The 24889-nt window shown below is 47.8% G+C and overlaps 1 protein-coding gene across 2 annotated transcripts; it reads left to right on the top strand.

Annotated features, from left to right (window-relative positions):
• Positions 1-256: 256 nt before the first annotated feature.
• ANKRD46 (ankyrin repeat domain 46) lies at positions 257-20301 on the top strand. Of its 2 annotated transcripts, none has more exons than XM_075270337.1 (4): positions 257-363; positions 7128-7455; positions 10516-10749; positions 17094-20301. In XM_075270337.1, exons 2-4 carry the CDS (start codon positions 7145-7147, stop codon positions 17308-17310), a joined length of 762 nt encoding a protein of 253 aa, XP_075126438.1. In that variant the 5' UTR covers positions 257-363; positions 7128-7144; the 3' UTR covers positions 17311-20301. The 2 variants fall into 2 exon arrangements, with proteins under 2 accessions (XP_075126438.1, XP_075126437.1); XM_075270336.1 differs by lacking the exon at positions 257-363 and adding an exon at positions 425-478 and having other exon boundaries at positions 7127-7455.
• The last annotated feature ends 4588 nt before the right edge of the window (positions 20302-24889 follow it).

A 24889-nucleotide genomic window follows, 5' to 3' on the forward strand; every position in this document is an offset into this window, starting at 1 on the left:
CACACCCGCCACCACACTGCTACTGCTTCCTACAGTGAGTGCCAACCAAAGTAATCCAGAGGACCCGCCCTCCTTAGAGGCTCCGCCCCCTACAGACATCCCACATACCGTTCTAGACACGCCCCAACACACAAACCACACCCTGACTCCTCCCACACATGTGACTGATCACATGACCATAATATCGTCCCTCGATTGGATGTGGCATCTCCAGTGTCACCAGCACTGTGTGGTGTCATACTCAGTAGCCGCCGCTGGGTGTCGCTGCTCCTATGCTCTTACAGTGTAGCCGCTCCTCCTCGCCAGGGCTCAGCATACAATAAACATCGCAGCTCGGCGGCTGAGGGTGTTACACGGCGGCAGGTAAGTGGCCCTCATGTCTGGGACTGCTGGGTACTCACATCATGGAGGCGGAGCAGGCCTTTCCTTTAATGGCTGGATGGATGAACGGAACGGGTCTGGAACGGTGACAGGCTCTGGAGAATGGCCGGCCTGGGCCTGAGGTGTGCGGGGAGAGGGCTGGAGATCAGCAGTATATGGGTCAGCTCCATGAGGAGGTGGCAGCACTGTATACACAGAGCGGGTCATATACAGCCCTGTACACACTGCACGTCATATACAGCCCTGTACGCACTGCACGTCATATACAGCCCTGTACGCACTGCACGTCATATACAGCCCTGTACACACTGAGGGTCACATACAGCCCTGTACGCACTGCACGTCATATACAGCCCTGTACGCACTGCACGTCATATACAGCCCTGTACACACTGCACGTCATATACAGCCCTGTACACACTGAGGGTCACATACAGCCCTGTACGCACTGCACGTCATATACAGCCCTGTACACACTGCACGTCATATACACCCTGTATACATAGAGCGGGTCATATACAGCCCTGTACACACTGCACGTCATATACAGCCCTGTACGCACTGCACGTCATATACACCCTGTATACATAGAGCGGGTCATATACAGCCCTGTACGCACTGCACGTCATATACAGCCCTGTACGCACTGCACGTCATATACACCCTGTATACATAGAGCGGGTCATATACAGCCCTGTACACACTGCACGTCATATACAGCCCTGTACGCACTGCACGTCATATACACCCTGTATACACTGAGGGTCATATACAGCCCTGTACACACTGAGGGTCATATACAGCCCTGTACACACTGCACATCATATACAGCCCTGTACACACTGCACATCATATACAGCCCTGTACACACTGCACATCATATACACCCTGTATACACTGAGGGTCATATACACCCTGTATACACTGAGGGTCATATACAGCCCTGTACACACTGAGGGTCATATACAGCCCTGTACACACTGCACATCATATACAGCCCTGTACGCACTGCACGTCATATACACCCTGTATACACTGAGGGTCATATACACCCTGTATACACTGAGGGTCATATACAGCCCTGTACACACTGAGGGTCATATACAGCCCTGTACGCACTGCACATCATATACAGCCCTGTACGCACTGCACATCATATACAGCCCTGTACGCACTGCACGTCATATACAGCCCTGTACGCACTGCACGTCACATACAGCCCTGTACGCACTGCACGTCACATACAGCCCTGTACGCACTGCACGTCACATACAGCCCTGTACGCACTGCACGTCACATACAGCCCTGTACGCACTGCACGTCACATACAGCCCTGTACGCACTGCACGTCACATACAGCCCTGTACGCACTGCACGTCACATACAGCCCTGTACGCACTGCACGTCACATACAGCCCTGTACGCACTGCACGTCACATACAGCCCTGTACGCACTGCACGTCACATACAGCCCTGTACGCACTGCACGTCACATACAGCCCTGTACGCACTGCACGTCACATACAGCCCTGTACGCACTGCACGTCACATACAGCCCTGTACGCACTGCACGTCACATACAGCCCTGTACGCACTGCACGCCACATACAGCCCTGTACGCACTGCACGCCACATACAGCCCTGTACGCACTGCACGCCACATACAGCCCTGTACGCACTGCACGCCACATACAGCCCTGTACGCACTGCACGCCACATACAGCCCTGTACGCACTGCACGCCACATACAGCCCTGTACGCACTGCACGCCACATACAGCCCTGTACGCACTGCACGCCACATACAGCCCTGTACGCACTGCACGCCACATACAGCCCTGTACGCACTGCACGCCACATACAGCCCTGTACGCACTGCACGCCACATACAGCCCTGTACGCACTGCACGCCACATACAGCCCTGTACGCACTGCACGCCACATACAGCCCTGTACGCACTGCACGCCACATACAGCCCTGTACGCACTGCACGCCACATACAGCCCTGTACGCACTGCACGTCACATACAGCCCTGTACGCACTGCACGTCACATACAGCCCTGTACGCACTGCACGTCACATACAGCCCTGTACGCACTGCACGTCACATACAGCCCTGTACGCACTGCACGTCACATACAGCCCTGTACGCACTGCACGTCACATACAGCCCTGTACGCACTGCACGTCACATACAGCCCTGTACGCACTGCACGTCACATACAGCCCTGTACGCACTGCACGTCACATACAGCCCTGTACGCACTGCACGTCACATACAGCCCTGTACGCACTGCACGTCACATACAGCCCTGTACGCACTGCACGTCACATACAGCCCTGTACGCACTGCACGTCACATACAGCCCTGTACGCACTGCACGTCACATACAGCCCTGTACGCACTGCACGTCACATACAGCCCTGTACGCACTGCACGTCACATACAGCCCTGTACGCACTGCACGTCACATACAGCCCTGTACGCACTGCACGTCACATACAGCCCTGTACGCACTGCACGTCACATACAGCCCTGTACGCACTGCACGTCACATACAGCCCTGTACGCACTGCGGGTCACATACAGCCCTGTACGCACTGAGGGTCACATACAGCCCTGTACGCACTGAGGGTCACATACAGCCCTGTACGCACTGAGGGTCACATACAGCCCTGTACGCACTGAGGGTCACATACAGCCCTGTACGCACTGAGGGTCACATACAGCCCTGTACGCACTGAGGGTCACATACAGCCCTGTACGCACTGAGGGTCACATACAGCCCTGTACGCACTGAGGGTCACATACAGCCCTGTACGCACTGAGGGTCACATACAGCCCTGTACGCACTGAGGGTCACATACAGCCCTGTACGCACTGAGGGTCACATACAGCCCTGTACGCACTGAGGGTCACATACAGCCCTGTACGCACTGAGGGTCACATACAGCCCTGTACGCACTGAGGGTCACATACAGCCCTGTACGCACTGAGGGTCACATACAGCCCTGTACGCACTGAGGGTCACATACAGCCCTGTACGCACTGAGGGTCACATACAGCCCTGTACGCACTGAGGGTCACATACAGCCCTGTACGCACTGAGGGTCACATACAGCCCTGTACGCACTGAGGGTCACATACAGCCCTGTACGCACTGAGGGTCACATACAGCCCTGTACGCACTGAGGGTCACATACAGCCCTGTACGCACTGAGGGTCACATACAGCCCTGTACGCACTGCGGGTCACATACAGCCCTGTACGCACTGCGGGTCACATACAGCCCTGTACGCACTGCGGGTCACATACAGCCCTGTACGCACTGCGGGTCACATACAGCCCTGTACGCACTGCGGGTCACATACAGCCCTGTACGCACTGCGGGTCACATACAGCCCTGTACGCACTGCGGGTCACATACAGCCCTGTACGCACTGCGGGTCACATACAGCCCTGTACGCACTGCGGGTCACATACAGCCCTGTACGCACTGCGGGTCACATACAGCCCTGTACGCACTGCGGGTCACATACAGCCCTGTACGCACTGCGGGTCACATACAGCCCTGTACGCACTGCGGGTCACATACAGCCCTGTACGCACTGCGGGTCACATACAGCCCTGTACGCACTGCGGGTCACATACAGCCCTGTACGCACTGCGGGTCACATACAGCCCTGTACGCACTGCGGGTCACATACAGCCCTGTACGCACTGCGGGTCACATACAGCCCTGTACGCACTGCGGGTCACATACAGCCCTGTACGCACTGCGGGTCACATACAGCCCTGTACGCACTGCGGGTCACATACAGCCCTGTACGCACTGCGGGTCACATACAGCCCTGTACGCACTGCGGGTCACATACAGCCCTGTACGCACTGCGGGTCACATACAGCCCTGTACGCACTGCGGGTCACATACAGCCCTGTACGCACTGCGGGTCACATACAGCCCTGTACGCACTGCGGGTCACATACAGCCCTGTACGCACTGCGGGTCACATACAGCCCTGTACGCACTGCGGGTCACATACAGCCCTGTACGCACTGCGGGTCACATACAGCCCTGTACGCACTGCGGGTCACATACAGCCCTGTACGCACTGCGGGTCACATACAGCCCTGTACGCACTGCGGGTCACATACAGCCCTGTACGCACTGCGGGTCACATACAGCCCTGTACGCACTGCGGGTCACATACAGCCCTGTACGCACTGCGGGTCACATACAGCCCTGTACGCACTGCGGGTCACATACAGCCCTGTACGCACTGCGGGTCACATACAGCCCTGTACGCACTGCGGGTCACATACAGCCCTGTACGCACTGCGGGTCACATACAGCCCTGTACGCACTGCGGGTCACATACAGCCCTGTACGCACTGCGGGTCACATACAGCCCTGTACGCACTGCGGGTCACATACAGCCCTGTACGCACTGCGGGTCACATACAGCCCTGTACGCACTGCGGGTCACATACAGCCCTGTACGCACTGCGGGTCACATACAGCCCTGTACGCACTGCGGGTCACATACAGCCCTGTACGCACTGCGGGTCACATACAGCCCTGTACGCACTGCGGGTCACATACAGCCCTGTACGCACTGCGGGTCACATACAGCCCTGTACGCACTGCGGGTCACATACAGCCCTGTACGCACTGCGGGTCACATACAGCCCTGTACGCACTGCGGGTCACATACAGCCCTGTACGCACTGCGGGTCACATACAGCCCTGTACGCACTGCGGGTCACATACAGCCCTGTACGCACTGCGGGTCACATACAGCCCTGTACGCACTGCGGGTCACATACAGCCCTGTACGCACTGCGGGTCACATACAGCCCTGTACGCACTGCGGGTCACATACAGCCCTGTACGCACTGCGGGTCACATACAGCCCTGTACGCACTGCGGGTCACATACAGCCCTGTACGCACTGCGGGTCACATACAGCCCTGTACGCACTGCGGGTCACATACAGCCCTGTACGCACTGCGGGTCACATACAGCCCTGTACGCACTGCGGGTCACATACAGCCCTGTACGCACTGCGGGTCACATACAGCCCTGTACGCACTGCGGGTCACATACAGCCCTGTACGCACTGAGGGTCACATACAGCCCTGTACGCACTGCACGTCATGTTCTGTCATGTGCAGCTCGGGCTGTTCCTGGTCAGTGCCGCTGCCATACACTGGAGTTGTTATCTGACTGCTTGTTCCCTGCGGTATCCGGTGCCGCTCATGTCAGGCTTATATAACTCTGCAGTCCAGCAAATGGTCACTATTGTGCCCATGTCCTATGCCTACCTGGTGAGCGTGGCCAATATGACATGGCATCCTGCACTGGTGGAAGATGAATTTCTTGAGTGTGAACAATTCTATAGGAATTAGGGATCTGTTCCAAAACATTAGATGTAGCAGAGCTGGAGGGAAGCAAACATGGCCGTATTCTGGCCAGTACCGGGGAAGGGGCTGAAGTGACCTCTAGGTCTGCCTGGCAGCTGTAAAGCATATCTGTAAATGCTGCAAACAGCATCTCGGGCAAAATATAGTGACAGAATCTACAACTAGGAGAAAAATATTCCGTATCTGGTTTTAAAGGGGTTATGAGGGCAAGTAAAGCACACTTACTAATATACATACCAGACCCCCATCATAGATTTGCGGCAGAGAACCAAGTCTCTGCAAACTGGCGCTGATGGTAGGTCATGTGACCAAGCCAGCTCTACTTTATGTATAAGCAGCAGGAGTAGAGCAGGATTGGTCACGTGACCAAGAGTTGGATTGTAAGTCGAAACTTCAGCCCCCCCCCCCCTGTCGCTCTCTGCAGATCTGAGGAGATTATATATATATATATATATATATATATATATATATATATATATATATATATAATGTTCTCATATTGGGAAGTGAGTACTGTGCCCATACGTCCTCTTTTATTACACCCGTATAGTCACTGTTGTACTTGAATTGTGGAATGTATTTGTGCAGCTAGTTTACCCACTGGCCGTTTCATGTGCCACCCTCCTATAGCGGTCGGGAGTTTTGGGCTATGATACATGAGCAGGTGTATAGGACCATATCGGTCAGTGTGCTAACCGTGCAAACATGGCTGGCACAGTAAGGGTAAGTTCATACGGGGTTTTAAGGTTTGGAACCTGAGGCGGAGCCTGCCTCAGGTTCCGGACCAAAAACTGGGTAGCTGTGACTGAAAGCCGGTGCACTGCACTGGCAACCAGCCGGGCACTCCACTCTGGATTAGGCCCAATGAATGGCCCTAGTCTGGAGGAGGGAGTGTCTTCAGGTTGAATCGTGAGGCGACTCGGCCTGCAGAATGAGCACCTCGTTTCTTTTTTTCCGGGAGCTGGAACAAACTGGCCCATGGAGAAAAACACCTGACCGCCTCCCATTGATTTCAATGGGAGCCGTTTTTTCGGTCAGGATTTTGAGGCAGATATGGTCTCCAAATCCTGACCAAAAAACGTGTTGACTTACCCTTAAGGTGGACCTGACGCACCCTTCTGTGGCTACGGGTGAAGTTCTCTGCGCCCAAGCATAATATGGCAATTACTTAGATAAGAACAAGGATTGTAAACTTACATGGTCAGAAGGTTTTATTGTAAAACCACATGATGGGTTCAGCGTTGTCCTACTTTGTTTGCCGTAAAACCATTGCCTTGACTGAATCGTCTTATCTTTCCCTAATTCTCTCTTACCTTCTAGAACATCAAGATCCGACCATGTCCTACGTCTTTGTGAACGATTCCTCCCAGACCAACGTTCCCCTGCTGCAGGCCTGCATTGATGGCGACTTCAACTACTCCAAGCGCCTTCTAGAAAGTGGCTTTGATCCCAATATCCGGGACAGTCGGGGCCGTACAGGGCTACACCTGGCTGCAGCCAGAGGGAACGTAGACATCTGTCAGCTCCTGCACAAGTTTGGAGCCGACCTCCTCGCCACTGACTATCAGGGAAACACTGCCCTGCACCTCTGTGGTCACGTGGACACTATACAGTTTCTGGTCTCCAATGGTCTTAAAATTGATATTTGGTGAGTAGACAAGATTTCATAGCCCGGATCTATGTAGAGTCTTATCTAAGACCCAAAATGAATTACCTATACTTGAGATTAGCTCTTTATTGCACTGTGCTATTTTGTAATATTGCTGCTGAGGTGGAAGTAACTGCTCTCAAGTCTTGACCCCCTAGAGATCGCTGAGCGGTGCTGATCCTGTAACTGGGGTGAATGGGAGCTAAGGAAACACCATAACACATTTAGCTATAGAAACCCTGGAGCTTAGGAGTGCTGCCATATTTCCATAGTTCCCATTCTTAGAGCTGCGATGCTTCTGTTCTGGTAAGTCTCACCCTATGGGTTGGGAGTTATTCTAATCTCAGATGGCAATAAATCTTTATTTTGAGATTGGTGGGGGTCAATACATCAGTCCCTGTGAACAGCTCTGGTGTACGGACCACGGAAGCATACAGCTCTGTACATGTGACTGACTAAGTGGGCGTTCACACTTGCGCCCCTGTGCACTCGGTGTCATTCTACATGTCCGACTTTGTGTCCAGTCAAAAAAAAAAAATGGTTTCCCTGCGGAGAGCCTGCACCAGACACCGGCGGTTTGCTTTTAAAACCCATTCAAGTGAATGAGTTTTAAAACTGACCACCAGGAAGCCATCCCCTGTCCGGTTTCTCCAGGGCATAGGACAGTAACCCAGTGTAATTAGGCAACACGATGGCTCAGTGGTTAGACCCCAGAGTATTATAAGAGCAGTTTCGTTTCAGCCGTGTTTGCGCTGCATGAAACCACGGAGCAAATCTCGTGGGGTTCGCCCAACACTTGCCCATACTGTAAAGGGAGCGTGGTTTAAAAGGGGTTAATCAAAATAATGGCCATCAATCGTAATCGAGGTAAAATACCCAAATAATCGTGATTTTGATGTCGGCATTTTACCTTCGCTTTAGACTGTCCACCAAGGACCTAAAATAATCCATAGTGGGTCAGCGGCGAAATCCACTTGCATTGAGTACAGATTGTGCTGCAGGTTCCCCCTATTCATTGCAAAAGGGGACATTTCTCTTGAATAAAATTGCAGAAATAATTGCTATGCCATGGTGTTTGAAATCACAAATTCTTCAAATTTTTTTTTTTTTTTTTTTTATTATGTAGAATGTGAGCCCCATACAGAGATCACAATGTACATTATTTTTCTCCTATCAGTATGTCTTTGTAAAATGGGAGGAAATCCACGCAAACACGGAGAGAACATACAAACTCCTTGCAGACGTTGTCCTTGGCAGGATTTGAACCCAGGACTCCAGTGCTGCAAGGCTGCAGTGTTAACCACTGAGTCACCATGTTGCCCCTTCTATTTTTTATTTTTCCACTGCACCTGAATGAAATTTGCTAAAATCTCTGATACCTGCCTGCTTTTTGATAAGGTCTGGGCACCTTGGGTCAACAAGTCTCCCATCCCAGGTCTGTCATATTGTCTTCAGCTCTGATTTCTGGATAAGATTAACCCCCACCCCCGCTCCCCTTCATCCAGGTAGGATCTCTCTCCCGCCCACCTCCTATCCACTTGCCCTTTAGCACTACTTAGGTATTGGAGTACAACTTCTCTAAGGTCTATCCTAAGGAAAGGCAATCAGTAACCCATTGAAGACTTCCTTTTGATTTTATGTTTTTACACCATTTTGCACAGCTTGTAAAACTTCAGAATTCAGAGGTGACATTAATAATAATGGAAAAATATTGCTAAATTTGGCAATCCTGTTAATTTTTCAGAAAATTCTGATGAAACTGATGCAATATATACACTCACCGGCCACTTTATTAGGTACACCATGCTAGTAACGGGTTGGACCCCCTTTTGCCTTCAGAACTGCCTCAATTCTTCGTGGCATAGATTCAACAAGGTGCTGGAAGCATTCCTCAGAGATTTTGGTCCATATTGACATGATGGCATCACACAGTTGCCGCAGATTTGTCGGCTGCACATCCATGATGCGAATCTCCCGTTCCACCACATCCCAAAGATGCTCTATTGGATTGAGATCTGGTGACTGTGGAGGCCATTGGAGTACAGTGAACTCATTGTCATGTTCAAGAAACCAGTCTGAGATGATTCCAGCTTTATGACATGGCGCATTATCCTGCTGAAAGTAGCCATCAGATGTTGGGTACATTGTGGTCATAAAGGGATGGACATGGTCAGCAACAATACTCAGGTAGGCTTTGGCGTTGCAACGATGCTCAATTGGTACCAAGGGGCCCAAAGAGTGCCAAGAAAATATTCCCCACACCATGACACCACCACCACCAGCCTGAACCGTTGATACAAGGCAGGATGGATCCATGCTTTCATGTTGTTGACGCCAAATTCTGACCCTACCATCCGAATGTCGCAGCAGAAATCGAGACTCATCAGACCAGGCAACGTTTTTCCAATCTTCAATTGTCCAATTTCGATGAGCTTGTGCAAATTGTAGCCTCAGTTTCCTGTTCTTAGCTGAAAGGAGTGGCACCCGGTGTGGTCTTCTGCTGCTGTAGTCCATCTGCCTCAAAGTTCGACGTACTGTGCGTTCAGAGATGCTCTTCTGGCTACCTTGGTTGTAATGGGTGGCTATTTGAGTCACTGTTGCCTTTCTATCAGCTCGAACCAGTCTGGCCATTCTCCTCTGACCTCTGGCATCAACAACGCATTTCCGCCCACAGAACTGCCGCTCACTGGATGTTTTTTCTTTTTCGGACCATTCTCTGTAAACCCTAGAGATGGTTGTGCGTGAAAATCCCAGTAGATCAGCAGTTTCTGAAATACTCAGACCAGCCCTTCTGGCCCCAACAACCATGCCACGTTCAAAGGCACTCAAATCACCTTTCTTCCCCATACTGATGCTCGGTTTGAACTGCAGGAGATTGTCTTGACCATGTCTACATGCCTAAATGCACTGAGTTGCCGCCATGTGATTGGCTGATTAGAAATTAAGTGTTAACGAGCAGTTGGACAGGTGTACCTAATAAAGTGGCCGGTGAGTGTGTATATGTATATATATATATATTTTTTTTTTTTTTCTTCACATTGTGTAATTCTGTTCTCCCAGCAACCACCAAGGCGCCACCCCACTCGTGTTGGCAAAACGCAGAGGGGTGAACAAAGAGGTAATCCGCATGTTAGAATCCTTGGAGGAACAAGAGGTGAAAGGATTCAATCGGGGCACTCACTCTAAGATGGAAACCATGCAAACGGCTGAAAGCGAGAGGTATGTCCAGTGCTCTGAGCTGCTAATGGAAAAGGGACACAGCACTCTGTCGGAAGGATCCACTGAGGAAGATTGGTAAGTTGGAGCAGTTTATGTATCTTCATTATTTCTGTCTTTCTTCGCTAACTCACGCATTTACTCCTCATTGTTTAACGTTATCCGAAATGCTGGAAGACTCAACACCAAGTGGTAATGGAAAGTCAGTTTTTCACGCAGTTACCTCTTTAAGGGCAGGATAGTATAGTGCCTGACACTTAGGTGTACTTGTACACCAGTTTTTGTGAATTTACACATTTCATGTCCCCTGACATTAGCAGTATTAATTACTACTAGTGCACTGAGTTCAGTTTGCCAGTATGCACCTCAATGCCAGAAATATCGGTGCTGTTAGTTTCGATATCCCTCCACTGTCAGAAAGGCGACCTTACAGCTAAGTGTCATCGCTGAGCTATGAAGAACGTCTCCCTGACAGTACAAAGCTATGGAAAATTACTGTCAGCAATGGCTGTGAGCAGTAAGGCCCGCCCTTCGGACAGCGGAGGGATATCTGTGCTGACAGTAAGGGCTAGTTCACACGTGAACTGCCCGCGCGGGTTTTGACACAGAGAGAGACGCGGCGAGCCGCGTCTCTCTCTTGTCAAAACCCGCTCGCCGCGACCATCGCTGTCGCGGCTTAACCCTCTGCTGTCGGCTCAAATGAATGAGCCGACATAGGAGGGAGCTGCGGGGGGCGGAAGCCGCGCGACTGAGACAGCGCGGCTTCCGCCTGAAGAAAGGACATGTCCTTTCTTTTCTCCGCTAGCAGCAGCTCGCCGCTAGCGGAGAACAGAAGCCCGGCGGTCTCCATAGACCACCATTATAAGGGGAGGTTTTGGACGCGAATTCCGCTGTCAAAAACCTCCCCTTATACTCACGTGTGAACTAGCCCTAACAGCGCCAATATCTCTGGCATGGGGAAGCATACTGGGAAAGCTGACAATGTGCTGAATTCAACATACAGTTAGCTTTCGAGCAGTGTGTAATACTCTGTGGACATGAATGGTCCTCTTTAAACTTTGTAGTGCACTGCCAGCAAGGGGTCCAGTAACTGGGGCTGATTGACAGATTGGCACAGTAATGGGGAGAAATCTGTCTATCAGCAGCTGGAAAGCTGGGGATTATTATGAGAACATCAGACTCCTTGCTGGTTGCATGGTTAAAGGGATTCTACCATTGAAATGAATTTTTTTTAGCGATCATACGTTGGAATAGCCTTTAGAAAGGCTATTCGTTTCTTACTTTTAGCTGTGCCGTTCCTTAGAAATACCGTTTTTTACCGGTATGCATATTAGTTCTCTTGCAGTGATGGGGGCGGGCCCCAGCGCTGAAAATGCGATGGGGAAATCCCCATTGCCGCTTGAAAACACGCTCCAGCGACGCCTCTATCTTTGGCTGGATCCTCCCCCTTCTTCTGTCGTCTTCCTTTGCGTCACTTCCGACGTCTGCGCAGTTGGCTCTGCCAGTGAGACACCAGCAGAGCTGAGTGCGTATGCCAGCGGCCATTTTTTTTGGAGGCTGCTCTTGCTCTTGTAGTTCAATACAGGAGCAGCCTCCCAAAAATGGCCACCGGCCGGCATGCGCACTCTGCTCTGCTAGTGTTTCACTGGCAGAGCCAACTGCGCAGGCATCGGAGGTGATGCAAAGGAAGATGAAAGAAGGGGAGGATCCAGCCGAAGATAGAGGCATCGCAGGATCGTGTTCTCGAGCAGCAGTGGGCACGCCCCCATCACATTTTCATCGCTGGGGCCCGCTCCCATCGCTGCAAGAGAACTAATTTGCATACTGGTATTTCTAAGGAACGGCGCAGCGGAGATCACGTCTAAAGGTAAGAGACGAATAGCCTTTCTAAAGGCTTTTCCGACGTTTGATCACCAAAAATATTCATTTCAAGGTAGAATCCCTTTAAGTCCTTGAGAATGCGTAAATGCATACAGGTGACAGACTGTGCTGCAGCCATATTCATATAATATTAACACATTTTATTTATATAGTGCCAACACATTTCACACAGACAAAATATAGTCCATGGATAGATAGTAAATGCTACATTGGTCGGGGTCCTCCCCTGTGACCACCACTGATCCCCAGAGGTCCTCACTTTATGTATTGTAATAGGACATAAAATAACAGTGGTAATATCCTCCTGTTCCCCACAAGATATAACCTTATTACACCTTATTACAGCGATCCTAAACCCCATGAGCCGTAATCTTACTTGGTAGTCACAGTGAGCGTGATCTTTGCTTGTAGTAATGTAGTTACACATTAGCTCACAGGTGCCGCGTTTCAGAATCAAAAACATTGTTCTATTTCTGCACCTTTCCGTTTCGTCTGATTTATGACCCATAAAAAGGCGGCGCCAGGAATCCTACTGCAGCTAGTACAGGGTGCCTTGTATATTTACTGTATGTACTTGCAGGTCTACACGTAGGTCTATGTTTGACATCCATCGGACGGGTATACATCATAAATCCTGTTCTTGTTTTCTATACAGTCCTATGAAAAAGTTTGGGCACCCCTATTAATCTTAATCATTTTTAGTTCTAAATATTTTGGTGTTTGCAACAGCCATTTCAAGAGCAGTGGTGCTCTCTGAAACCACAGGCCATGTGATATCACATTCATTGATCACAGCTCAGTCCCATTCAAGTGAAAGGGCTGAGCTTACGATACCAAGAACAAGAATGTAGAGAAGAGGCTGCAACACTGGAGCTATGCTACATCCTCCTCAAATAACTGACTGGCCAGGGGCTCCGGTGTCCCCTGATGATCTGTAATTCATGACTTATCCTAATGATAGATCATCAGTTAATAAGCCCCTTGAAAAACCTCAACATAAGAGCCTATGGGCTGGGTATACCTATGCAGCATATATCAGAAGCATCCCCTGGAGGTGTGAATGCACCCTAAGATGCCTCTGACTCCCTATAGTCAGATCTAATGTTTCCTTCTGGTCTAGCGGTAGTCACAGAATCTGAGTAATCACAGGTACATGGACTTATAAGCAGTGGTCGTTGTGGACGTCCTTCCTCCTTCAGTAAGCCGCAGCAGGGCCCCTCTCCTTCCGTAATATTTGTATAGTGCCATCGTATTCTGCAGCACGTTACACACATCTGCCATAAACGGATCTACAGACAGAGAGATCTCTAACAAATTGGGCCACGCTAGTAAATCCACTCTGATGGCTGCTGCAATGGTAGTAAGGGAACCCAGAGCTTGTCTGATCCCATGCCATCCTGTCAATGGCCAGCAGGTGGCTCTAGTTGCTTATTATTCTCGGCCCTTGATTTCTATGTGCTCATGACTATACCGTATACTGCAGTCACTTCATTACAGGGGGGCTGTAGACCTGATTTTTAGGTCTGTACATCCTTCAGTCACATTTTTCAGCATAACATCATTGAAATGACTGGTTACATTGGCCTAAGAAGTGTTTGGGTGAGAACAACTTCTAACCATTATAATGATAAAGGCTTTTCAGAGTCTGAATGGCCTAGAAGTGCTCACACAGGAATTCAGGAGCAGAATATTTCCGCATTTCCAAACTTTAGGCGGAATCCAGGCAGTATTTTTCAGTCCGCCTGAAGATCAAGCATAATATTTTATTTTTTTTTCCATTATAGGAAAAAAAAAAATCAGCGTTTGCTCTCACTGAAATGAATAGTCTAATTTCAGACGGAATTTGAAGGCAGGACATACACTTGTGCAGATCAGAAGGGGCACGGAGGAGTCTGCCCTTTCAGGCCACCTTCTCCTGTGCAGGGTCTTGTATTCCATACATGCACTGCTAAGGATTCTTCAAGGAATAAGCAAATGGGAATTGGCTCTTGTGCCACTTTTTGGCGCTGACTTCCTTTTGCAGGAGATATTTTAGCTTGGGTTTTAGCCAAATATTATGCCACTAGGTTTTGGGGAAATCCAGGCATTGATCTTTAGGGTAAGTTCACACTGGGTTTTTTGGACCGGAACCTGAGGCGGAGGCCGCCTCAGGTTCTGGTCCAAAATACGGGTAGCTGCAACTGGATTCCGGTGCAGTGCAATGGCATCCAGTCGCACACTCCACTCTGGATTAGGCCCAAATGAATGGGCCTAGTCGGGAGGGAGTGTCTTCAGCCGGATGTTGCGAGGCGAATCCGCCTGAGAGAATGAGCATGTCGCTTCTTTTACCAGGAGCCGGAACAAATGGTTCCCCTGAAAAAAGAACTGACTGGCTCCAAATGATTTCAATGGGAGTCGTCTTTTTGATCAGGCGGATAAAGCCTCAAAATACTGACAAAAAATCCCCTTGTGAACTTACCCTTAGAGCTAATTTCCAAAAGGTGGCGCTAGTGCATAGGAATGAATGGAGGTTTCCCTGTCCACACTGCATATTCTATACAACTCAAGACCTGTCATTTTGGAAATTTAGCTGCAGCACCTGAATATATTCCTCTAGAACAGGGATAGGGAACCTTCGTCTCTCCAGCTGCTGTGAAACTACAACTCCCAGCATGCTCTATTCACTTCCATGGGAGTTCCAAGAACAGCAGAGCAAGATGTATGCTGGGAGTTGTAGTTTTTGCAACAGCTGGAGAGCCGTACGTTCCCTACTCCTGCTCTAGAAAGTCCAAAACTACATTATGACAGGGATGGACTGCAGGTCACCAGCTTTGTCACTTTCTACTGACCCTTCACCTAATAATATACGGTCTTCCTTTACCATCCAGATACAGGTTTTTCCATTGTCACAAGTGTAACACCTTGTGAGAGTCATGCAGGACAGGAATACAAGTTGCGCCTCCTAGGTCAGCATAAAATATTTTACATTCAGTTGCTGGAGATGTTTACATTGGGCAATAGGATTGTGTGCGAGCGTCATACAGTGATTGCCTATGTAAAAAGCTGAGACTCTGTCACATAGTCTGGCTTCTGTAGAGGTTTCACTGTATGCCGGTTGTTTATACAGTATGTAAGTATCGGCATCCTTGTGTCATGTTTGCAGATCTTCCTGCTACGGGAACATTGCGTTCTACTGACACGATTAGTCTGTTGCCAGCATGGCTTTGAGTGCTGGGATGTCGGGCTGCTGAACAGCACATGACTGAAGCTTTCTTGGCAAAAAATATCAAGACGTGGTTTACAGGAAAAGTTGCAGGAAATGGGGAATAACAAGGCACATGGGTTTTTCTTTTAGACAAAGACACATATCATATGACAACATGCGTTAGCAGTAAAGCAAACATATCAGTTGTCAGCTTAAAGACATTCTCAGGGATTCCCGGGGTTCTCCGTAAAACGAAAAGTTACCGGTGAGAGTCAGTAACCCCTCCTGGAATGTGAATACTGAATGGGGGGCATGTTACTGGATATGTGGAGGGGCCCACCACTCTATTGTATGCCAATATCCCAGAGAACCCCTTTAAAGTGACACTTAACCCATCAGTTCAACAAATTTCCTTCTGTTATGTGCAGAGGACCCAGCAAAAAAAATGGCAAATTGCTACCACCACCATAGCGTTACACGGGTCTTGCTGAACTCTATGGCCTGTATGTGTAATGCACAGCCGTAAGAAATCCTGCAAGGAGGGAGATGGATGGGCTGATAGATGAGGGTCTTCCCCTCTGGTAAGTCATTATTAAGGTGGCTGTACATGACTGAAAGCTATTCCCCAATACAGACCTCTGATACTTGCATGCTTATTTAACCAATAGAGATGAGCGAACACTGTTCGGATCAGCCGATCCGAACAGCACGAACCCATAGAAATGAATGGAAGCACCTGTGACGCTGACTTGGCCGGCGGCGTCACAGGTGCTTCCATTCATTTCTATGGGAGCATGCTGTTCGGATCGGCTGATCCGAACAGTGTTCGCTCATCTCTATTAACCAACATTTTCTCGACACCGACCTCCCATATACTTGTGCCGAGCATTCATGTGTTCTAAATGGGAAGAGGGAAGGAAGTCTGTGGCAGCCATTTCTAATGTCAGGTCATCTACCATGAGAACAAAAGGATTGGGCATGTAAAATGAACACGCCCGATCCTTCTTGCCCTCCACATCACCCATAACGGGAGAGTCAGACACTCCAAATAGTCAACTGAGTACAGAGCTAAACGTATACGCCAAACTTGTTTTGTATATTAGATCTGTAAAATAAAGTAGCATGTAGGTGGCGGCCATATTTCCGGACTTCTCACCAGTTAGTGTCTCTCCAGCCCCAAATGACTACTTTTATAGATTACCCTCCCCAGCATGGCAGAGGGATATGAGCTAGCCTTTGGGTATAGTGACCCTCTAAATTTTGATATGTCAAAAATCTTCGTTCTCTAACCCTAGGCTTTCTAATCAATTGCAGATGTATGATCGGATGTCTAATGACGTATTCTCTTTCCTTACAGCGCTATGGAAAGTCATTCCCTCCTAAATCCAAACCTTCAACAGGGTGAAGGAGTCCTCTCCAGCTTCCGCACCACTTGGCAGGAATTTGTGGAGGATCTTGGATTCTGGAGAGTCCTGGTCCTTCTCATTGTCATTGCCCTACTTTCTCTTGGCATTGCATACTATGTCAGCGGGGTGCTGCCATTTGTGGAGAACCAGCCAGAACTAGTGCACTAAAGCTTGTGAGTTCAGCTTTTCAATCCTTGTTAGTCCAGCGCCGATTGCGGGTGCTGTGCTTCTGGACTGAACCACTTTGTCACCCCCCCCTCCTTCTCATTACAAGATGGGTCTCACCATATTAATGGACGTGCCCTGTATTAACATGCAGTAGATGGAAGACTCTCGAGTTACGGTAAGTCTTGCTCCCGAATTCCTACTCCTATGGACAGTAACTAATTCCTCCAATTTGGTCTTGAAGAAGAAGAGCAAGGTTCTCGAGTGAAGGCTCCATCAGATCGGTGACTGAAGATGGTTTTCATTAACATTTCATTCCTTCCCTTCATTCTTGGTCTTAAGACCTGAAGTGTTACGTGTTCTTCATCTTGATGTCTTGGTTTCCTATTACGGTTTTGTTTTGTTATATTGCATCACATCATACGCCTTTAGGTTAATCTATCATTCTCCGGAGATCACTACACTATAACTCATGTGGTTACAATACAGCGGAAATCGGACAATTTTGACCGAAATGGGGAAAAAAAAAAAAACCTCTTGCCCGATTGCCTCTGTGAGTGTAACATACAGGCTTATTGCCTCCTGCATTCTCTCTCAGTGAATATGGCGTCAAAGCTGTTAATGTGGTGGGTGTCTCTTTTGGAAGAGATTTTGGTTTGGTAGATGCACCAAGTCATTTTTCAAGGCTCTTTAATGGGTCGGACACTGACTTACAGGTCTCTAGAGAAGGTTCTCTTCCTTCCGGAGGAAAGCTAATTTGCATAAATCCCAGTGAGCATTGCCTGTAAACATCCCTGTGCCGGTTGGGGGTCGCCACAAACGGTACCCCAAAAGAGTTACGTTTTTCCCTTGAATTGAAAGACTCTACTCTGTTCCTTACGAGGTTGGGACATGGATTTACCCCCAGTCCCCACTACCTGGTTTCTACACAAGTGAGACAATTCCTCCATAAACAAAAAATGGCACACTTTTTTTGCGTTCTCCATCTCTAGAGAAGTATGAGGGGTCAAGCGGCTTCCATACAGCTGTATCTTGATCTCACCCGAGAGCACCGTTATTAAATGTGGGCATGAGAGGAGGAGTCCATTATAACAGATGTTACACCCTGGGGAGGCCGGAGAGGTTTTAATCGGAGCAGTATTGTCAATCAAAAAGTTGCACTTGGAATATCTGGATACGTATATGTTATCTGTGGATTATGATAAAGGATAGGAGTACCCCCTTCGATTTACATAGAAGAAATTCTTAGAGGAAGAGGTTTGGCTATGGGGGAGACTTGGGCACCACGTAGCAAGTAAAAGACCGCAGTGAAAAGACATTGCTTTTTTTTTTTTTTTTAATCCGCAGGGGAAAACTTTCTGCTTCTATTGTACCTATACAGAAACCGCGTTTCTGTAGGTATAATTGACATGCTACAATTTACAAAAACTCTCCCGTATTTGAAATCGACGCATTTCCACTATGGATATTTTTCTGCAATGGGTAGATGGGATTAGCCAGAGTCTCATTCGCTTTGCAGGTACTGTAAAACACAGCTTTTTTTTCCACCGTGGGACCCAACCTTATACAACATTATCTGACGTTAAGAGAACAGGGACTTCCTAGCAGACTGAGCTTCAAATTGGCCGGATATTGGAAATGTGATCACGTGAGGAGTTAAATCGGCACTCTGGAACAAAAATCTAAATTTCTCATTGCCCCATGTTTGTAACAATCTTAGTGAATCCCTTCAAAGTCTGTGTAGTAGATAGGAAGTCTTATGCTTGGGTCACATCTGCGTTGGTATTCCATCCGGGGGAGTCCGCATGGGACCCCCGAATGGAATACCAAATGCAAATGCAAGCGGTGTGCAGTAAAAAGCACATGGACCCCATAGACTATAATGGGGTCTGTGTGCTGGCCGCACGTTGCCCCCATTAATCCTACGGATAGGAAAGCAGATTATGAACTATTTTCCTGTCCGCGTGTTCCCTGCAGAGATCTGGCGGCAAGCACATAGACCGCATTACGGTCTATGGGGTCCGGGTGCTTTCACTGCACAACGCTTGCAGTTGCATTTGGTTTTCCATTCGGGAGGGACTCCCCTGGATAGAATACCAACGTAGATGTGAACGAGTCCTTAGGCTGTCATTCACATTAGATAGCCCTTGGCTGGCCTGTTTGGCCAAGCATGCAAGTATTCTGAATGGAGGACTGGGAGTATCCCGTGTTCACAGTCTCTCCTCTCATCTCCGTAAGAACAAGAGATCCGGACATAATGGAAATCCAACATCGTTTTCCCATTGAGTGAATCTATTCCTGTTCCTTCCCTTCGAGAGGGTAATCTGGTTTATTTTTGTACATAGATTATATTCTGCAGTGTTTATTTAAATGTATTATATGTTTCTTCTATTGTAAATGTCATTTCCCCTTTAATTTTCCTTGTTTTTGTATATGGACGATCCAAGGACAAGTCCGTGATCATTGCAGTTCGCAGTTTACGGCCTCATTCACACATCAGTGGTTTTGGGCCGTGCTCTGTCATGGTTTTCCACAGACCCAGTGATGTCTGTGTGTGTATTCGGACATGTTATCTTCTGGAACTGGAGAAAAACGGACACAGATGTGCGAATAAGGCCTTAAATGTAAAATATACAGTAAATTGTACGGCTGGTTTTGGGCACTGTAGGCCTCGTGCGTAAGAACTTTGTGTTTCCATCGCAACTAATCACTAATGGACAAATGGGAGGGCCCCTGGTGTGTTACTTGGGGGTAGAAGGGATCTTTTTAGTACATTTTTGTCCGCACTAGGCCTATAATGCCTGCAAGTCCTTTCTTTAATGGTATGTTGTATGGCCTTACTATCTATGTACTGGTGCTGAATCACACAAGGTAAATTTCATTGTCGTTTTCAAGAGAATGTATATGCCGCTGATATAACTTGGTAAATAATGGTTGGTCTGTCCGTGTCTGGGCTGAATTAAATAACTGATTAAAAAATTGTCCTTTTTGGTTGTGATGTCGGAGTTCTCTTTTGTCTGGTCCAGGGTTTCATCATCAAAATGTTCCGCCATAAACCAGGACAGCTTAGGCTAAGTTCGCATCTGCACTAGAATCTCTTCGAGACGCCGTAGCAGAAACCGCCAAAAATCGGTGAAGAGAAAATCCTGCACGGAGGACTTTTGTCTCATGTCGGAGTCCGCCATTCAAAACTGAAAACATTATAGTAAATCGTGTCTGTGTGTAAGCGCTAAAACAGAGGTTCAAGCCTGTGGACCTGAACAATGGAGAGACCGGCAGAGATGTGAATCTACACTAGCCTTAGTGCTTCTTCATACAGCCAAGTTACAGGGGATTAGCAATGTCGGGCTGTGTACCCCACATCACTGCTGCAGCCGATTCCAGGCCACCATGGTACACACCAAAAGGCCACTCAGGCCCCTTATTGACTGTCACAGTGATATGGGAATAAGATCACTAATACAGGGCAAGAAGAAGAGCAGAGCCTTGAGAAAGCGAACACGTAGACATGGGAGTGTGAACAAGATGCAACACTATTTGCCAAATATTCAACTTACCATATATACCCGAATATAAGCCGAGGCCCCTAATTTTACCACAAAAAACTGGGAAAACTTATTGACTCGAGTATAAGCCGAGGGGGGGAAATGCAGCAGCTACTGGAAAATTTAAAAAATTAAAATGGTTGGAGTTTTTTGGTGCTGGGGAAGGGGAGGGGGTGTTTTGGTTGTCTGTCCACCCCTTCCCTGAGCTTGAGGACTGGGATTTTTTCTCCCACTTGGAATTCAGCCTAGCTGAATATAGGGGATCTGCAGTGCTCCTATTAACCCCTTCCCGACAGAACAGGAGCACTGCAGATCCCCTATATTCAGTAGACCGGGCACTGTCAGACACAGTGATACTAATGTGTATGTGTTTCATAGTCATTTTCTACTTTTCTATGTATTCTAGGGAAAGGAGGGATTTACAACTTTAATTTTAAAAAAAAAAATTTATTTTTTTTTTGCACTAATTTATGGGAGATTCTATACATTGATATCGTGGCTGGTCATAGATCTCCCCCACCACCACCACCACCACCACCAATTTTTTTTTTTTTTTTTTTTTTTATTTTTTTTTGCTTGACTCGAGTATAAGCCGAGGATGGGGTTTTTTCAGCACAAAAAATTTGGCTTATACTCGAGTATATATGGTGAGTAACTATGATAGGCACTCGCTGTGTAGGTCTAAGGGGTAAGTGAAATGATTTAGAGAGTTGCTTAGGATTATTATATAGTGTGAAGGCCGTGTGTCTGTCTGACCCAAAAACTATAATGGGGGTTTGCTGTGTTTCTGCAACTTTTATACTGAAACCAGCCTCCATGCAGGAGTCTTCTTTCTGTCGATTTTAGTCTGAGTTTGCGACGGAGACTCCAACATGGATGTGAACCTGGCCTGAATTGCAAAGCTGGAAGAACAGATCAAGTGAGTTTCCATAGTCATGTGCTGGAAAATTAGTAGGTTGAGAAAGGCCTAAGGAAGAGGTTAGAAAGGTTTTCCCATGAACATAACCATATTTAAGTTTGTAGAAAATGAAACATTTTCAAGTATAAACAATGAATAATTTTGCAGAGTTTTAAAAGTAAAGCTATGCTAGTGCTGAGCAGAATGTCACCTATGATGGGTTTCGACTCCCTTTTTAGATGCCAAGTAATTCCTAGTTTATTCCACACTGGCCACCAGAGGGCGTTCTGTGATCACTGATCCTGTTGATCCCAGGGTGCCCCTCTAGCAATTCTTTAGATCTGTTGAATGGTAATCTAGATTATTAGGGCCCGTTCCCATGATGTAACGCGGCGCTCATTCTGATACATAAACACGTGTCAGAGTGAGCGCTTCAAAACAGAATCCCATTGACTTCAATGGGTGCTGTCTTACGCGCGCTACATGTTGGTTTCAATGTGTTACGCGCGTTAAACGGAACCTATTGAAGTCAATGGGATTCTGTTTTGAAGGGCTCACTCTGACACATGTTTACATGTCAGAATGAGTGCCACGTTACACCGTGGGAACTGGCCCTTAGATTACCTGAAAACAGAAGAAATCTCTTCATAGGTGAAGTCACTTATTTATTTATTTTCTCTATCATTCTGATTTTGAAACGTCTGCAAAAATGTATGTGGCCTTTAAAAGGGGTTGGCCCGAAATTGGACAAATCTCGAGAAGCTGGAGAAGGTGTAATTAAAAAAAAAAAAAAAATCCCAGCCACTATGTCTTTGCTGACAGAATTCCTGCACCAAACACATCCGAGTGGTCCCCCAACTCAGGGACTGATACTATCATTATACAGTGACTGGACGGTGGTAAGGACAGGTCTCTACAGACAATAGGTGACAAAATAGGGTTCTGCAGACAATAGATGAATTAGGTGAATACAGCACAGAAAACATTGTGTGTCTTAGGCTGGGTTCACACTACGGTAGGTTTCCGCAGCTAATGTGCGCGCAAGATTTCTCTATTTACATTGTATCATCCATCTCATAGTGGCCATATAATGTAACTAAAGCCTAATCCTATACTCATCTTTGTAACAAGGCTATAACTACATCACATGGTCACTATAAACAGACAGCGTGTGATATAACCAAAGAAGGGGGTCATAATGTCCCCTTATATTCTTTATGTGCCCTTATATACATGATCTCTATCCATAGTCATAATGTACCCTTATATAAAGCCCTGATGTAAATAATTTCCCCCTTATAGTTATAATGTCCCCTAACGTACTGTTTATGCCTAAAAAAAAAAAAAAATTATACTCGCCTGCCTACGATTCATTGCTGCATAGAGCCGCTGTTGTGGCACAGGAGACACAATGCTATGATGTTGTTGTGCCTGTCTTGTGGTCCTGGCACCTTGTAAGGCCCCGTTCACACGGGGAGTGGATTGGCAAATTTTGGTCCCGAGAGTGACGCGGCTTCCCCCTCCAGAGTAGGCTTAAATGAATGAGCCTAGTCTGGAGGGTGCTGTCGCGAGGTGGACGCTGGGGCTGAATCAGCCGCAGAGTCCACCTGAAGAAAGGACAGCTCACTTCTTTTTTTTTGCCGCTGGTGGTCTGCATAGACCTCCATTGTGAGGGGGCGGATTATGACGTGGATTCAGCGCCATAATCCGGCCCCTCTTGCCCTATGTGAACAAGCCCTAAGCTAGCAGCCCTGAAGTAGCTGGGCGCTAGTTTACAGAGTGGCAGAGCAGGAAGCCAAGAGCTTCTTACTCCTCCATGCATTTCAATTAGTGTCCTTCAGGCATCGATCTGGTTAACAGAATTGCATGTGTTAATGGTGGCCCTCAGGGTGGGCCCCACAGAGTTAGTGGGCCCAGGGACATCACCGATCCGCTCCCCATCCTGCTAGCTATACCACTGCCTATATTCAAATAATACCCATAATTATGAATCTGTAATACCTAGGCACAGACCGATGAATCCCCTAGTAGCCCCCTGAGCCAGGTGGGCCCCCAGATAACACTGACGTGGCACAGTACACTCATTGTGCTCCATACAGATACTCATTGAACATCATCTCAACCAGGCTATATATTAATATAACATTCAGGGAAGGTCATTTAAGAAACTATCCAGTTTGTTTTTCTATACTGTACATACATTGGGCGGCTGAGATGGGCTCTAGGTGCAGAGTCAGGCCAACCAGGATCCTTCGTCCCTGGGTCCCATATTGTCAATCACACTACAGGGACCCCAATCGTCTTGCAAAGTTTGACAAGACAAGAGCCAGGCAACAGACTAGAGGCAAGACTCCAGAATGGAAACTATCAGGGCTAGGCAGCAAGATACTACTGGAAAATACATTTATGTTGGGGACATTTTAGGAACTTGCGAACATGTCCTATAATATTTGTCCTACCGTATATATGTAGCTGTATATGGGCCCCAGAATGAACTTTACTGATGTGCTCCAGGCAGAGTGGTTCTCGCCCACACATTACAGTAGCAGCGCTGTCTCATAGGCTTCAATGGGACATTGGCCCATTCTTTTCTATAGCCCCCTACAACTGTGTCAAGTGTATCGGACAGTTAAAAAAACACACCCAGCAAAAGTATGCCATCCATGTGTCACCTATTCACCCATACAGACGTTGTGGTCCTGTGCACTGAACCTGAAGACTAGGTTCACATTGTGGATTTTGCAGCAGAACCAGTCATTCAATGGCAGCTTCAGGTGGAAGACCGAGCAGGATCTTTTCCATAAGATGATTTTTTTTTCAGCTATGAAAATGAAGGGTCTCATTCATTTCAAGGGAAGGCAGAATTTTTTTGGTGGATTCCACTGCAATAAATTCTTCCATATGAACCCACGGTCCAGTGTTCCTGCACCTCCTGACATCTGTGGCTTGGTTCTGGTTCAGATTGGTTCTTTACCTCTGCTTTATTTAGTCCCTATTACATGGGGTTCCTGTTTAGACACAACTAGCTAGTACAGACAGGACTTGCAATGGGGATTTCTTCTATTACCTAAGGCTGCTTTCATTATAATGTATATTACTGTCACAAGATCCCTGGAATTCCTCAGTTCTGCTAATCTCA

This window comes from Leptodactylus fuscus, chromosome 4 (assembly GCF_031893055.1).
Source record: "Leptodactylus fuscus isolate aLepFus1 chromosome 4, aLepFus1.hap2, whole genome shotgun sequence".
NCBI lineage: Eukaryota > Metazoa > Chordata > Amphibia > Anura > Leptodactylidae > Leptodactylus > Leptodactylus fuscus.